Raw genomic sequence first — 14,093 nt, forward strand, 5'->3', positions numbered from 1 at the left:
CCCAGTGAGGTTTTTTTGAATATCCCCACTTTCACTTAAATTCTGAGCCCTCTTCAAGATGTATGCAAAATATCCTGCAAACTCACAGCCTTAGAGTTCCTTCTGCCAAAGCACTTTACCAAGTGAGCCCCACCAGCACAGAAAGAAGCTACAGAAACAGGGGGAGAATACATTCTCAAGTTCAACAACAACAACAAAACTTCAAAGTCATAAATGTTTAATTAAAGGGCTGAACATGCCACATTACTTATATCACCTCGTCAACCTCAACTCAGCTGTGTTGGGTGCACTTGATATTCAGTGTGGAGTGGGGCTTCCAAAAAGCAAGTGTGCCTTGGAGTGCCAGGCTGGCTCAGTTGGAAGAGCATGGGGTTCTCGGTCTCGGGATTGTGAGTTCGAGCCCAGTGGTGGGTGCAGAGTTTACTTAAATAGGTAATCTTAAAAAAAAATAAATAAAGTAATCACACCTTCCTCTTACAAAGATCTTTTTAAAAGACCCATTGTGTGCTTCTGGCTTTTGTTGGCTTTTCTGCCTGTTTTGCTTCTTTAACCTCAGATTGAAAACTCAGCCTATTCACTTGTTTCCAGAGGATACCCAATACCATTGAGCTCTTCCTGATTTCTCAGACTTTACCAAAGACAAGGATGTGAGCTGGGGGGACACCCAGCATCTCTCCCTGCAGAACCCTGTTATGACTTCCCTCGCGGTAGAGATTGCACATTCTCTCTTCTGTCTCAGGAGGAGACCCTTCCTTCTGTCTCAGAAGCAGGTGGCCAGGCCCTGGAGGGCCCCAAGGGTCTCATCAGGGCATCTTCTCCACAAAAACAGGGTCATCCCCTCACCCCAACAGAAATGCTCATACAGCTCCTAAGAGAACGCTGCTTTCTCCCTCTGTCACCTTAGTGTTTGGGATGGTGAGGGTCCAGGACGTCACTGAGTCCAAACCACTGCTGAGTGCTGATGGGAGACCACTACTCAGATTCTGCCTGGGGACTTGAGGTTCACAGTAGAGAAGGGACTTGTCCATTATGAGACCACTTTTCGATGTGACCAAGGCTAAGATGTCATCTCTTAAATAATTCTTCCCATCTCTCTCACTCCTGCTCACACTGAGCAGTTGCCCAAGTTTACAGAGTCAAATCTGCTCTTACTTGGTGTCTCAAAAGCCCTTTAACCTTTCCTAAAGTCTGTCCCTCAACCCAGAACCCCATCAAAGTCTGGAACGTCAAAGCTGGGAGGAGCCCAGGGGTCATCAAGGCGAATCATTTGATTTCACGATGGGGAAACTGAGGCCCAAGAGAGGAAGTCATTTACACAAGGACACATAGGAGTTACTATTAGCACTGGGGCAGGGGTCCTGACCCTAGAAATGGTACCCTAGCAAATGGCTTGCTAGGCATGCCATTCCCACCGATCTGGTGAAATCATCTAACTCATGTCTGCCATCGGCATTCGCAAGCCTCTTCTTCATGGCAGGTGTCCGGCGTTGCAGACTCCTCTCTCTCTTCTTGGGAAGGTTTCCATCACTTATTCCTGACTGTGACTGCATCTGACAACAGCCTCTTTCCTTTGAGCCTAACATGTGGAATGACAAATGGGACCCCTTGGTAAAGAAATTTAGAAGTGACGGGCACCATTCTGGACAGTGGCAGGGGGAGGTTCTGAAATCTTATTGTATGACCAGTTCTTGATTTTGAGATACTCCACTCGTCCAAATTCTCCTGATTCCATGAGATGTTCTTTGGCTGTGCTCATGGATAGAGGCTGTGTTGTGGGATCAAGAGAGCACTTAGGAGTCAGGCAGACCTGAAGGGAACCCCGACTCTAGATTGAGGGAACTCATGTTCCCTCCTTGGGGACTCAGTTTTCTCACCTACAAAATGGGGTTAGTGACAAATTGGGTTATTAGGAGCGTCAAGCAGATGGCCCTGGTAAGTCCTGCCTCATGGGCTGAATTATAAACAGCCCCATTAACAGCCTTCCTTTCAGACATTTAGGGGGAGAACTGGACAAGTAAACGATCAAGATATAACCTGATTCACCCCCGCTAGAGCTGGGAGAATCCAGTTTGACTGAACAAACGACATATCTTCTAGGACTGCCAAGCCCAGCTCTGATTTTCTCTTTGACTCCTTGGAGTCCGAGAGCCTAGCAATGTGCCTTCAGGACTAAAATTGGCAGAGGTTTGCATGCTTCTCTTTAATGGGTCCATCTCTTCTGCCTCGGTTTTTCCCTCTGACTTGCTACAGCCTGAGTGCTGGGTGAAGTTCCCGTTGGCTATTGTTGGGAAAACAACCATCCTGAAATCCTTGACATCCTCATTTCCTGCCTCACCTGGCCCTGGACCTTGTACACAGAGACCTCTTTACACGTCCTTCTTCCTCTTCCTCTTCTGTAACTTCTGTTAAGGTCTATTTCCCATCAAGAGCAATGAAACTGAATCTCCTCCCAGTTCCAGCAGCACTAGCCTTTGGCTGATGCACCCTCCCGAGGGCTTGCATGTCCACTTCCAGTTCCTCTAGCTGCATCTGTGTTTTCTCAAAACAATACAGTGGCCAATATTCTTTCACATTCTAAAATGTTAGAGCTGCAAGAACTCAAAGACAGCTTTGGCTTAGGGCCAGAGAGGTTAGGTGACTTGTTCAAGGTCACATGTAGATTCATAATAGTTCATGCATTTAACAAATAGGTATTAAGGACCTACTGTGTGCTTGGCACTAGGCTAGGTTCTGACACTAAAAGAATGAACAAGGTCCATTCCCTGGCCTTAGGATGCAGGCACCATGTAAGAGGTATTAAGAAAACCAGACGTTAGGGCTCCTGGCATTTCTCTCCTTATAGTCTGCCCTAGGTTAATTTCAATCTTAAAGGCACTCCCGAGGAGATTTGGTCTTCTGGGTAATCTTTTGAATGAAATAATAAAAATAGGGGCACCTGGGTGGCTCAGTTGGTTAAGCGACTGCCTTCGGCTCAGGTCATGATCCTGGAGTCCTGGGATCGAGTCCCGCATCGGGCTCTCTGCTCAGCAGGGAGTCTGCTTCTCCCTCTGACCCTCTTCCCTCTCGTGCTATCTCTCATTCTCTCTCTTTCAAATAAATAAATAAAATCTTTAAAAAAAAAAAAGAAATAATAAAAATAGGCACGTCTTTTTGACAGCACATTTACAACTATTTTAATGCTCGTTAGAGACTGGAATTTCTTGAGGCACATTCGTAGACAGGCTGAGCACGATTTATTTTCCTGACTTTAAAAGATGAACGGATGAAGGTTCAGGGTCACATAACCTTTTGGAACCCCGTCTGTGACATCAGCACTGTTACCCCCAACCAGAAGCCCCGGGCTCAGAAATGCCTGCGCCTATTGTCCTGAGTCATGTTCCCCCAGGAAACACAGGTAGGGAATGAGACAGGGAGGCTTGGACATGACAGAACCATCCAGAGTCTCTTTGAGAGTCAGGTTCTGCTGTGGGCAACCAGAACTCAGTCCTGTTGGGGAGCTATGGGAGACAGGGCAGAATCTTCTTCAGAACTAATGCCACTTCCAGCAGCACTGAAACCCCAGCACCGGGAGCTGGCCCTATGGGACCACAGCAAAAGGCCTCTGGTGTAGGGTTGCAGGTATGGGGACCATCCTTTGGGGTATTGAGTCAAGGCCAAGGGGATGAGGGCAGGACATGGATAGCGCGTGTCATACCCTGCTTTCTTCAAAGCCACATGGTGGGTATAGAGTAGTGGCTCTAGCTGGGTCATGGAAATACTGATTCTGTGCAGTTCAGCATCTGCATCTCCTGGATTTTGTTTGTTGGCGGGGAGGGGGCATGTCCATGGTCCTGAACCACCAGTTGTGGCTTTAGCGTGGTTCTTCCTTTGACCTTGGTACACAGCTAACTCCTACTTACCCTCTCTCAGAATTAACATTTCTGGTTTGCGTTTGTTCTCTTGATGAACATTTTGCAATTTTTAGGTTCTCTTGCCGCCAAAGGACCATGACTTGCCCTCCACGATGTATAATTTGAATAGCTGATTGTGCTTTTAGGAGTCCTAACACTTTTTTCCACCCATATTTTATCCTTCTTGGGGAATTCAGAGATGTGTGCACCCTGTATCTTTTATAACGTCTCTTCCCCTCTCCCCTCCTAAGTTTCTCCCATGGCTTCGGGTATGGCTGTATACCCCAAAACACTGCCACAATCACAAAAGCAATGCAAAAAGTAGTTTGTAGTCTCTGGTGTTCTAGAACCCAAATGAATCATCCTCCACTTGACATAGAAATCTCTGCAGTTTGCAGCATCACTGTTTATAAGCACACGATCCTCTGTGGGGTTCATAGACACTAGGTTGGCTCGTGCTCACCAGATGGATCACACTGACGCAGGAGGAGAAAGAAGACAGTGAATGGGGTCAGGGGGAGCAAAGAGCCTACAGAAAAGGGCACAGCACTCCCTGCTTCATCTTTGACCTGCTCTACTTGTCTCTAGATTACCCACTGCCTTCCAGCACACCCAACGGTGTATTGCTTCGTGCCGTTTCTTGGGTTCCTCCCTATCACTCTAGAATCGAAGCTCCAAGAGGGCAGGATTTGAGGGGTTTTTGTTTTGTTCACCGCTGTGTCCCAACATACAGAGTAACTGGCACATAGTCGGCATGCCCAGATGCTTGTCGGATGAACGAAGGGCTCTGTGCCCTCACACGGCCCTCCTCAGATCAGCCAGTGAAGGCAAGGTTAGGAGGGAGGGAGGGAGGGAGGGAGGGAGGGAGGCAAGAAGGGAGGGATGGAGGAAGCAGCAAATAAGGACCCTGACAGCATTTCCCTGGCTACTTTTCAGAAATGTTTCCTTTTGTCTTCTCATCGCCACGAGAGACAGGCGCAATCGTTTCTCTTTCTATAGACCAGAGAGCTGGGGTTTGCCTCTCTCGTTTGGCTCCCTGAGAACAGAAGAAAAGGCTCTACTGAGCATAGGTAGCCAGGTTCCCATAGAAAACAACTCCTCCGTCGTTAGACAACCCTGATTCTAAGCTTCGGTTTGCCTTTTACTAACTACAAGGACTTGGGTCAGGTCACTTCACTCTCCGAGTCTCTACTCCCAAACATGCGTCGTCCTGCTACGAGCCCACGGTGAGACTAACTCAGACAACGTCCCCACGGCACTCAGGACGCAGCGCGTGTCAGCTTCGCCTCTACCCCTTCGCCCCTCCACCCCTCCACCCTTCCCGTCCCACAGCCTCCGACGGGCGTCCAGCCTTGCTTATCAACACCGTTCGGTAATAACCACGGAGAGGAGCGTTCGGTTGAGAAACGCGGGCTTCGGGTCCATCTCTAGTTGTCTTGGGGAGGTTTGGGGCAGGCTGCACATTGATCATATATGAGCCGGCAGTGAAAAGCCCGACACCTTGTGGTTTACTTCTCTTTGCACCGTAGCCTTCTGGTGGCAATCCGCAGGCCTGTCGGAGCTGGTACGGGCTTCAGGGGAGCGCTGCTCTGGCGAAGCTTCAGTGAACGCTGGGGCCTGCAAAAAAAAATATCAGACCTCCAGACACCATAGTGCCATCACTTCCAGGCCCGAGGGGGGCTAGGAGAAGTACGGGGGCGCGGGGCCCAGAGAGGAGCGGCCCCAGCCTGAGGTCGCCCGGCACACTGCTACCAGAGCTCAGAGTCGATTCTGATGGGAGCCTGCTTTGTCAGTTATTAGAAGGCATATGTACTTTCCCCTGTGGGCTTGGATGCCCGCCTGGCAGCAAGGAGGATGGATGGAAGGAGCAGGAAGGTGTCTTTCCTATGCAGTAGAAGAGGTTCTGAATCGGGAGTCAGGATCCTTGAATTTTAATCTACTGTCAACGTGGGGTGAGTTAGTCCCCGAGCTGGATCTTCTCTTTGTCACAGTGCTCTCCATCTCCTAGAGGCCCTCAGTTGCAAACAGAAGGGGTTGGAATTCCAGGAGGAGGACCCTGCGGCTTTTCAAGCTTAATGAAGCCCAGGCAGCCCATAAGTTAGCCTGGGTGTCAGAGAACCCCCGCCCCCTGCCTCCCACCCTCTCTGCTAACTGTGCCTGCCTGTGTCCTCCAGGCAACAACAGTCTCCTGACCTGTATGGAGGACGGCCTGTGGTCCTTCCCGGAGGCCCTGTGTGAGCTCATGTGTCTAGCTCCGCCCCCAGTGCCCAACGCAGACCTCCAGACAGCCCGGTGCCGAGAGAACAAGCACAAGGTGGGCTCTTTCTGCAAGTACAAGTGCAAACCTGGATATCACGTGCCTGGCTCCTCTCGGAAGTCAAAGAAGTAAGTAGGGCTGGAAACACACTCTCACAGGTTCTGGAGGCGAGGAGAACCAGGTCTGAACGGATGAAGGTTCAGGGTCGCATAACCTTTTGGAACCTGGATGTCTGATTATAAGGAAGCGCTCATTTTTTTTTTTTTTTTTTTTGCTGGAGGCAATACCCACTGTTCATCACATGCTGCCCTGTGAGAATCTGCAGGGACATTGTTAGTAACTGCCTTCTGGCTCTGTGACCTCAGGCAAGCGACTTCACTTCTCTGGGCCTCAACTTTTCAACAATAAGATGGAGATGATAATACCAGTTACTGCATTGTATTATTATAAAGAATAAATGAGGATGTGTTTAGAAAGTGTTTGCAAAGTGCCTGGCACATAGTAATTGTTCAATAAATGGTAGGAATGAGTATCATCATTGTACTAGCACCCATCAGAACACTCTAGAAGGAAGGGAGAGGACAAGAGTTTGCAGGACTTGAGTTTATTTCAGTCCACATGGAACTGAGAGAATGTCTGAAACTCTTGCTCACCCTAAGTCAGTGAATTTTCTTTAATCCCTACACATGCCCCTTACCAACCAATAGGGCAGGTGGGGGATCAGGAGTGGGAAAGGGAAATGAGAGGCCAGCTGGCTCCAGAGAAACTCGGGTGTTTGAATAGGGCATGAGTCCAGCCATCTGATCCTTGAGACTTCTTTTCTTTTATCTCTGCTTTGAAGACGGGCCTTCAAGACTCAGTGTACCCAAGATGGTAGCTGGCAGGAGGGAGCTTGTGTTCCTGTGACCTGTGACCCACCTCCGCCGAAATTCCACGGGCTCTACCAGTGCACGAATGGCTTCCAGTTCAACAGCGAGTGTAGAATCAAGTGTGAAGACAGCGATGCTGCCCAGGTAATAAGACTCTTTGAACTTGAAGGTCGGTGCTTGGGCCCCATCCTATCTGCTTACTGAAGACCCACCTGTATCTGAAGAACAGCATCTTTCAGGATCCTCTGCGGATATGGCAGTGTCACCAGTGCAGAAGCTAAGAAACTGGGTTTTGATTATCTTCTTTGGGAATCTCCCTGAGCCTTGTTTTCCTCCCTAAACACCCTATTTTGGCTCAGAGATTCTTAGCTTTGCAAAATGGTTAGTGTTAGAGCCCTTACAAAAGAAAGCATATATGGAATCCCATGGTATGAAAACGATCACAGTTGAGTTACTGTGATAGGAATGACCAGGGTGGTTTTGCCAACTTTCCACCACCATCACCTGTGGTTGTCCCTGGAGTATTTAAAAATGCAATGCCGCCATGTCCTCAAGACATCAGTTGGCTCTGGCAGCATGAAGAGAAGGGAACCGCATTCCAATGAGAAGTATACAGTCTGGAGAACACTAGGGAAGAAAGGGAGACTAGGAGGAGATAGCAGGGTTGGAATCTCATCTCCACCCCCCTGTAACTGAGAGGAAGTCTGGCACTCCCAGCCTTTCCTGCTGAAGGAGTCTATGACTAAAGTGTCTCTTGCTCCTTCTAAGACAGGTAGGGAATCTAGAACAGAAAAGGGGAACGGCAAATCCACCGTGGTTCCACCACGGTAAACGAGCCATTTTGGGTTGATAGGCCGAGCCCTATATTTCAAGAGTGTGCAAGGACCTTCCGCCAGGTGGGGCTGGGGTTTAGCCACCTGCAGCCAGTCCTCATCCGTCTTTATTAGTGCCCCGCCGGTGCCAGGCCCTGCCAAACCACCATCTTCAGCGACCCCTCACCTGCTCCTCACTTGAAAGAGCTCCTCTCCCCTTTTCCAGCCACCTCGCTCCTCATCTTCCTCCCCAGGCCAGCCTGGGCACCCATTCCAACGGGAACCCCCTTTTTTCACTGAAGGATGGTTGACACACGATTCGTTGCAGGTGTACAACACAGCTGTGCTCGCCGCATATGTCGCTACCACCGGCCACCGTGCAGGGCTGCCACACGACCGTGGACTACCTTCCCCGTGCTGGGAGCCCATGCCTCCCACTCCTACTCCCCTGCACCTGTGTTGCCCATCCTCCTACCCCTCCCCTCCGGCAACCATCAGTTTCAGGAACTCTTTCTTGAAGTCCCTTCTACGGTTGGGCTCAGTGCCCCTGCTTGGGGGCCCCCCACCCCAGCACTGGCCACACTGCCCTGTAACTCATTTCAGGTGCCCCCTTCCCCAGGCTGTGAAGTGCTTGACCACCTCTTTCATCTGCCCTGAGTTTTCAGCACTTGGGACAGTGCCAGACACCTAGGAGGTGCTCATGGACTGTCAAGCCATGAAAGCCACAGTGAACATCCAGAAAAATCTCATTTTCTAAAGGAGAAAAATTCACGCTCAGAGCAGTCACTCAACCACCCAAGGTGACACAGCTGGTGTCGCCCGACTCAGAATCCGGATCCCCCACCTGTGGACAGACTGAATCCAATAAGCACCCCCTGAAAATCCTTTGTCGTGTATACTCTTAGATGTCTGCGTACCCAGGTCATTCCCATCCTTGCCTGCCAGGGAAGCAGAAGCCAGGGCCGGGACAAGCAAAGGCCAGAGATTACCACGGCCTCACGCAGGCTGATCAACTTCCCTTTCCCTCCCTTACATAAAACTGTTGCTAACAGTTACCCAAACTGCTGAGCCAAATACTATTCTGGCCGCGGTCATGTTATCAAACTGAAACCCAGTCTGCCTGGGGCCTGCCAAGTACCTTTCATGGCCAGTTTGTATTTAAAGGAGAGGAAAATGTAAATTTTTCAGACGACTCAAGCAGTTCTGTTTGGCAACAGGCGGAGAGGCTAGACGCAAAGGAGAGTGGTATTGCTTGCCGGCTCAAAGAATGAGGGGATGCGTGCCAAATGGGCTCCTAATACAATTGACGTTTCTAGTTTGTACCGAAAATGAATTTCCTCTACCCTCAGACCAGGGGCCTGAGAGCCAAATCTAGTATTCACCTCAGATCCCCTCTTGCTGCCTGTAAACACAGCAGAAACCTACGGCCCAGAGCATCTTGAATTAAACAGCTTGTATGGAGCCGGACTTCTTTGCTTTCCAAACAAGTTCCAGATCCTGGCAGAAGAGAACAGGGACGAGTATAGGGGAAGTTCACGTACTCCCTCCCACTGCCTCTAAAAGCAAATTGACAAAACCTCCAGTTCATTTGTTCCTTGGGAGCCAGTATGATGCTGGATCTGGACTCTGAGTTCGAACCCTGACTTCACCACTTACCAGTGGGAGGACTTGGGCAAGTTGTTAAACCCTTTAAGTTTCAGTTTTCTCATGGGGGGTGGGTGGGTGGGTATAATATCACCTGCCTCATGGTTTGGCAGGATTAAATAGGGTAATGAAAGTACAGCCTGCCTATGAGTAACCCCTGAAATTGTATAGTATACAACCTGTGCCACTGTACATGGCAGCCCTGGGGAAGAAAAACACAGATGAACTAGCTTCCCTTTAAGGTCACTTCTAGTGGAGAGAATCCCTGATGCTCCATGTGTGCTCCTATAGAATCTGGAAAGGCAATGGCTTGAAAGTTATCCCTCTGTGGGTGGCTAGCCCCAGAAAGTCAGGAAAGGGGGCATCTGTCATGCCTGAAGTCACAGTGTGGGGTGGAGAGACTGGTATGAACCATAGGGAAACCTGACTTATTGCTCAAGTAAACCTGTACAATATATGAACTCTCTAGACTAGCAATGCCCAGTAGAACTTTCTGCTATGATGAAAATTGTCCCAGTCTGTGCTTTTTGGTATGGTGGCCACTGGCCACATCTGGCTTGTGGAGTACTGGAAACATGGCTGGAGCGACCAAGCAACCAAGTTTTACCCTCTATTTAATTTTAAACCGTTCAAATTTAAATGCAAACAGCCCCACTAATATAGTAGCTACCATATTGCACAGTTCAGCTCTTGAATTTATAGTGTTGGTATTTTTGTAAACCAAGACGGAGAACCTTGGTAATAACAGCTTCTTCACTTTTAAAGTGTTTCCGGAATGCCAGACTGATGCCCCGGACTTTCTCTCATTTTGACAACTCCCACCAACCAGACATTTGAAAAAGAAACCAACATCCCCTTTTTCGAATGAGGGAAGAAGTCCCGGAGGCTAAGTTCTTGCCCAGGGTTAAGAGTGAGTGGGTGGTGCTGACGGGCCCCACCGCCCTGCTCTTCCTACCACCCCTGAACATTTCCAGGGCATGCTAGTGGCAAAGGGTGGGAACTCCATCCCCAGACAGCTGGGGAGAAGTGCTAATTGCCCCAACATTTAATCCAGCGCAGATGCTCCTGAGCTGTCCGAGGTGATAACTCAGGCCTGGTTCCGCAAGAGAAGCATGCAGCAGGGGGTGGCATTTGTAGGTGATTAGGGGAACAGCCGTCTTGTGATTGGGACAGAGTCTGTGGGAGGTGGATGCCCGGGGACTGCAGCAGAGGAAGAGGCTAAAGGTGCTTGTGGACGAAGTAATGCTCTTAACAGGGATTCTAGCAACTCAGCAAGAGCAAGACAGGAAGGGTAGGAGTGCAATCAGTAACGCACCCAGGTCATTGCATGGATCGCAGAGGTGGCTGTAAAAGCCTTCCTGCGACTAGTGGCGTGCATCTGGCTCATGCCTTCATGGGCTCTGCTGTGGATACGGCGGAGTCCTCCCATGTACGATGGCTCTCCAAGCAGGGGTGGCTTCTGGTTGCAGCATTGTCAAAGGCTTGCCTGGACACTCTGGGCTTCCTAGAGCAAGTTAGAAACTTCACAGGAGGTGGGCAGGACCTAGGAGATCCCCCGCTGCAACCTACTTATTTTATAGATGGGACCACTGGAGCCCAGAGAAGGGAAGACACTTGCCCCAAGTCGCACAGCAAGGCACCAGCAGACTCAGATCTTCACGTCTCTGATCTCCTAACCAAGTCATTGCCCACACCCGATTTTCTGCTGGTCCTTCCTCATACACGTAGGGCTACACATCACCCTTGGAAGGTGCGAAGTGCATATAAGGGCACTGCCTGGGAATGAATTAATAGCAGCAGTGATTTGAGCGTTTACTCCTTGCCAGTTACTGGGCTGAGTGCTCTACACAGACCACTTTATTTCAGCCCCACAGCATCTGTCTGGCATTACTGCCCCATTGTGTAGATGTGGAAGCTGAGGTTCCATGAGTTAAGGTGGTTCCCCCCCACCATATGGCCAGGAGTGGTGGACCGGAGATTCCCGTTCCTAGGTCAACCCGCCTCCAAAGCTTAGCCCTTTGTGTCCCGCCTGCGCTGCCTGGGTCTGTCTCGCTCTGAGGCGACCCTGTGTCTCTTGGCCACTCTTTTGTCTATTTCCATTTCTGCTAAGGAGAAGAAATCTAATTCTCCCTCTCCCCGCCTCTCCCCTTCAGTGTAGGTGATTTTTAGTGTAGGTGCCTTTACTAAGGCAGAGAGGCTTACAGTCAGGAGACCCGCCTCTGGCTCGGGAAATCCCCATGTCTGGGGAGTGCTGACTTCCCACGGGGGCTACTGCCACTTCTAAAATGTGAGTGATGTTTGAGTCAATTCTGAAGTCCCCCCAGAGACATGGCAGCAGAACGGTCTAGAACCTTCGCTGACACTGAGAGAGCCCAGTGCTTGTGTGGAGCTCTAAAGGCTTCCCATAATCTAACTTACTTACTCCGTCCCTGTGATGACTCTGTCAGGCAGTGGACTCCATGCCCATTTAACAACTGAGGAAATTAAGGAACACAGAGAGGTTAAGGAGCTTCCCCAGGTACTCACAGCTAGGCAGTTGCAGGGCTGGGATTTGAATCTATGTTGTTTGGCTCGAGTCCACGCTCCTAACCATTAACACTAGCATCATTTAAAAAACTCACTTTTTCACTTCCTAGCTGAGCCTCAGTTTCCGAATCTGTAACAAGGATATGATTTCTACTCTACTGTGTCGTTAAAAGGATTTTTAAATGCCTGTAAAACACTTGGCACATGATGGGCATTTGATAATATAATTATTGTATGCCTTAGTGCTTTGTGAGCCAGTGTAACTAAAGAGAGTTTGAGAGAGCACATGTGCCTTTTTACAGACCTATTCATGGGCACAGAGAGGCAAAATGTTTTGCTGAGGGATGTTCAGCCCTCTTGGATGAGATTTCACCTTTGCATACAGAACTGTGCATTCAGAGCCGAGTACACCTGGCACGCTCCTTGCCCAGTGGTCCTGGGTTCTCTCAGATTGCATCCTCAACGTCAGGTCTTCCATGGTCACCCCAGACTTAACATCAAGGGTTAATTCTGAGGCTCTGTACTAGCTGGTAGGTAAGCCCTGAGTGCACCAAGATCTAGTCCTAAAGGGGAACTTGGAAATCCAGAAAGGCTCTGGAAAGTCTGCTGTGCAGAGGGCACACGAGGGCAAAGATGTGAAGGTGGGAAGCAAGAGAAATGTGCAGGAGAGACCAGCTAACCGTGAGACTAGAAGGAAAGACAGGTGCATGGCAAGGGATGGGGCTAGCCTTGCCATCTGGGCTCCACCGTGGAGGCCCTGGAGTGCCAGGGCACAAGTGTGACTCGTTTGGAAGGCAAAGGTGTCTTAGCAGAAGGATGGCATACTTTTTAAACGCAGATTTAATCAGCAGCCGAAAGTGCCTAATAAACTGGGCAGGAGGGAGAGGGGCTGGAGGCAGCAAGACCAGGGCCTTTATGCTCCCTCTTCTATGGGGGAGCCTTCTATGGTGGATTTCTCTATGGCGAAATTCCCTGAGCAGATTCCAGCTAGTTCTAATACATTCTCTGCTGCAAACCAAGGTCCCCAGCCAACTCTGGCCCACGTAGTGCTGAGGTCTGCAGCCCTTCAGGGGCTGGAGGCCAAATGCATCATAGGCCCAGGCCAAGGCTCCAGGAAATTGGGGTCAATTTCCTATTCCTCCGAGGGCCCAGCAGAATCATGGGGCCTGAGGCCTGGGGCTCCAGGAGGGAGAGTCGCTTCTCTGAAGCCACACGAAGCTGCCTAAACTCTCCATGAGCTCACGCAGAACCTCTGGGGGTGGACTCTGCAAGACGTCCCACAGCTGCATGCTTGGGATGGGCCACCCTTGTCCCGTGGCCACTGAGGCTTCCACTGCAGTTGGAAAGGCCCACGAGAGGCCCGGAGAGGGCCCCCCTTTCTCTCCTGAATCCTGTCTCCTTGCAGCTGTTTTCTCAGACGGGGGACCTTCGGCCTCCATCAGCCCTTTCAACGAGCTGATTCATTTCCTCCTGCATGCACTCATTCATTTATTCCCTCGTTCTCCCATGTCTTTGTTGGCTCACCCGTGCGTTTATTCCCTCACCCACAGGTTCACTTGTGTCCTTGCTTATTGAACAAATTCACACCATAACTCTCCACCTATTCACCCCATCTTCTGTTAAACAGTTCTTGAATGAGCGCAAATATCTACTGAGTGATGAATGAATGGACCAGGTGGTCAGGACCTATGATGTGCTGTGGAAAGGCCCTGAGGATGCGGGGATGGAGGGGGCACCGTCTTGGGCCTTGAGGAGTTCATCCTCTAGGTGGGAACGGATGGTAAACAGAGGCAGGGCGTGTCAGAGATCTTAAGGTAGTGTGCTCTGCGGGGTTAGAGCAGTGGTAGGACAGGGTCCTCTGTGCCAGACAAGGTGTCTGCGTGGGGAGAGAGACACAGCCGCCAGAAGGAGCATGAAAGCAGAAGCATGGCAGCCTGAGATGGCATACGGTGCATTTGAGGGTGCAGGCGATTTAAACCAAAGTTCGAGGTTGGTGGTGGTGCTGTAGGGAGCAAAACCATGGAGAATGAGCCAGAGCTAAAGCCGTGAGGGCTCCAGAGGCCAGGCATAGGAGTTTGAGCAGAAGCCGAGGGGC

The 14,093-nt window shown here is 50.2% G+C and overlaps 1 protein-coding gene across 1 annotated transcript in view; it reads left to right on the forward strand.

Moving 5' to 3' along the window:
• PAPPA (pappalysin 1) overlaps positions 1 to 14,093 on the forward strand; it is a 232,022-nt gene that overhangs the window by 184,558 nt on the left and 33,371 nt on the right. The window contains exons 16-17 of the mRNA XM_028107916.2: positions 6,065 to 6,275; positions 6,989 to 7,160. Of these exons, the coding sequence (XP_027963717.2) occupies positions 6,065 to 6,275; positions 6,989 to 7,160 (383 nt within the window). The remainder of the gene's footprint in view (positions 1 to 6,064; positions 6,276 to 6,988; positions 7,161 to 14,093) is intronic.

The sequence above is a fragment of the Eumetopias jubatus genome, unplaced genomic scaffold (genome assembly GCF_037043125.1).
Source record: "Eumetopias jubatus isolate StellerSeaLion01/CBP00866 unplaced genomic scaffold, mEumJub1_p1.0 scaffold_15, whole genome shotgun sequence".
NCBI lineage: Eukaryota > Metazoa > Chordata > Mammalia > Carnivora > Otariidae > Eumetopias > Eumetopias jubatus.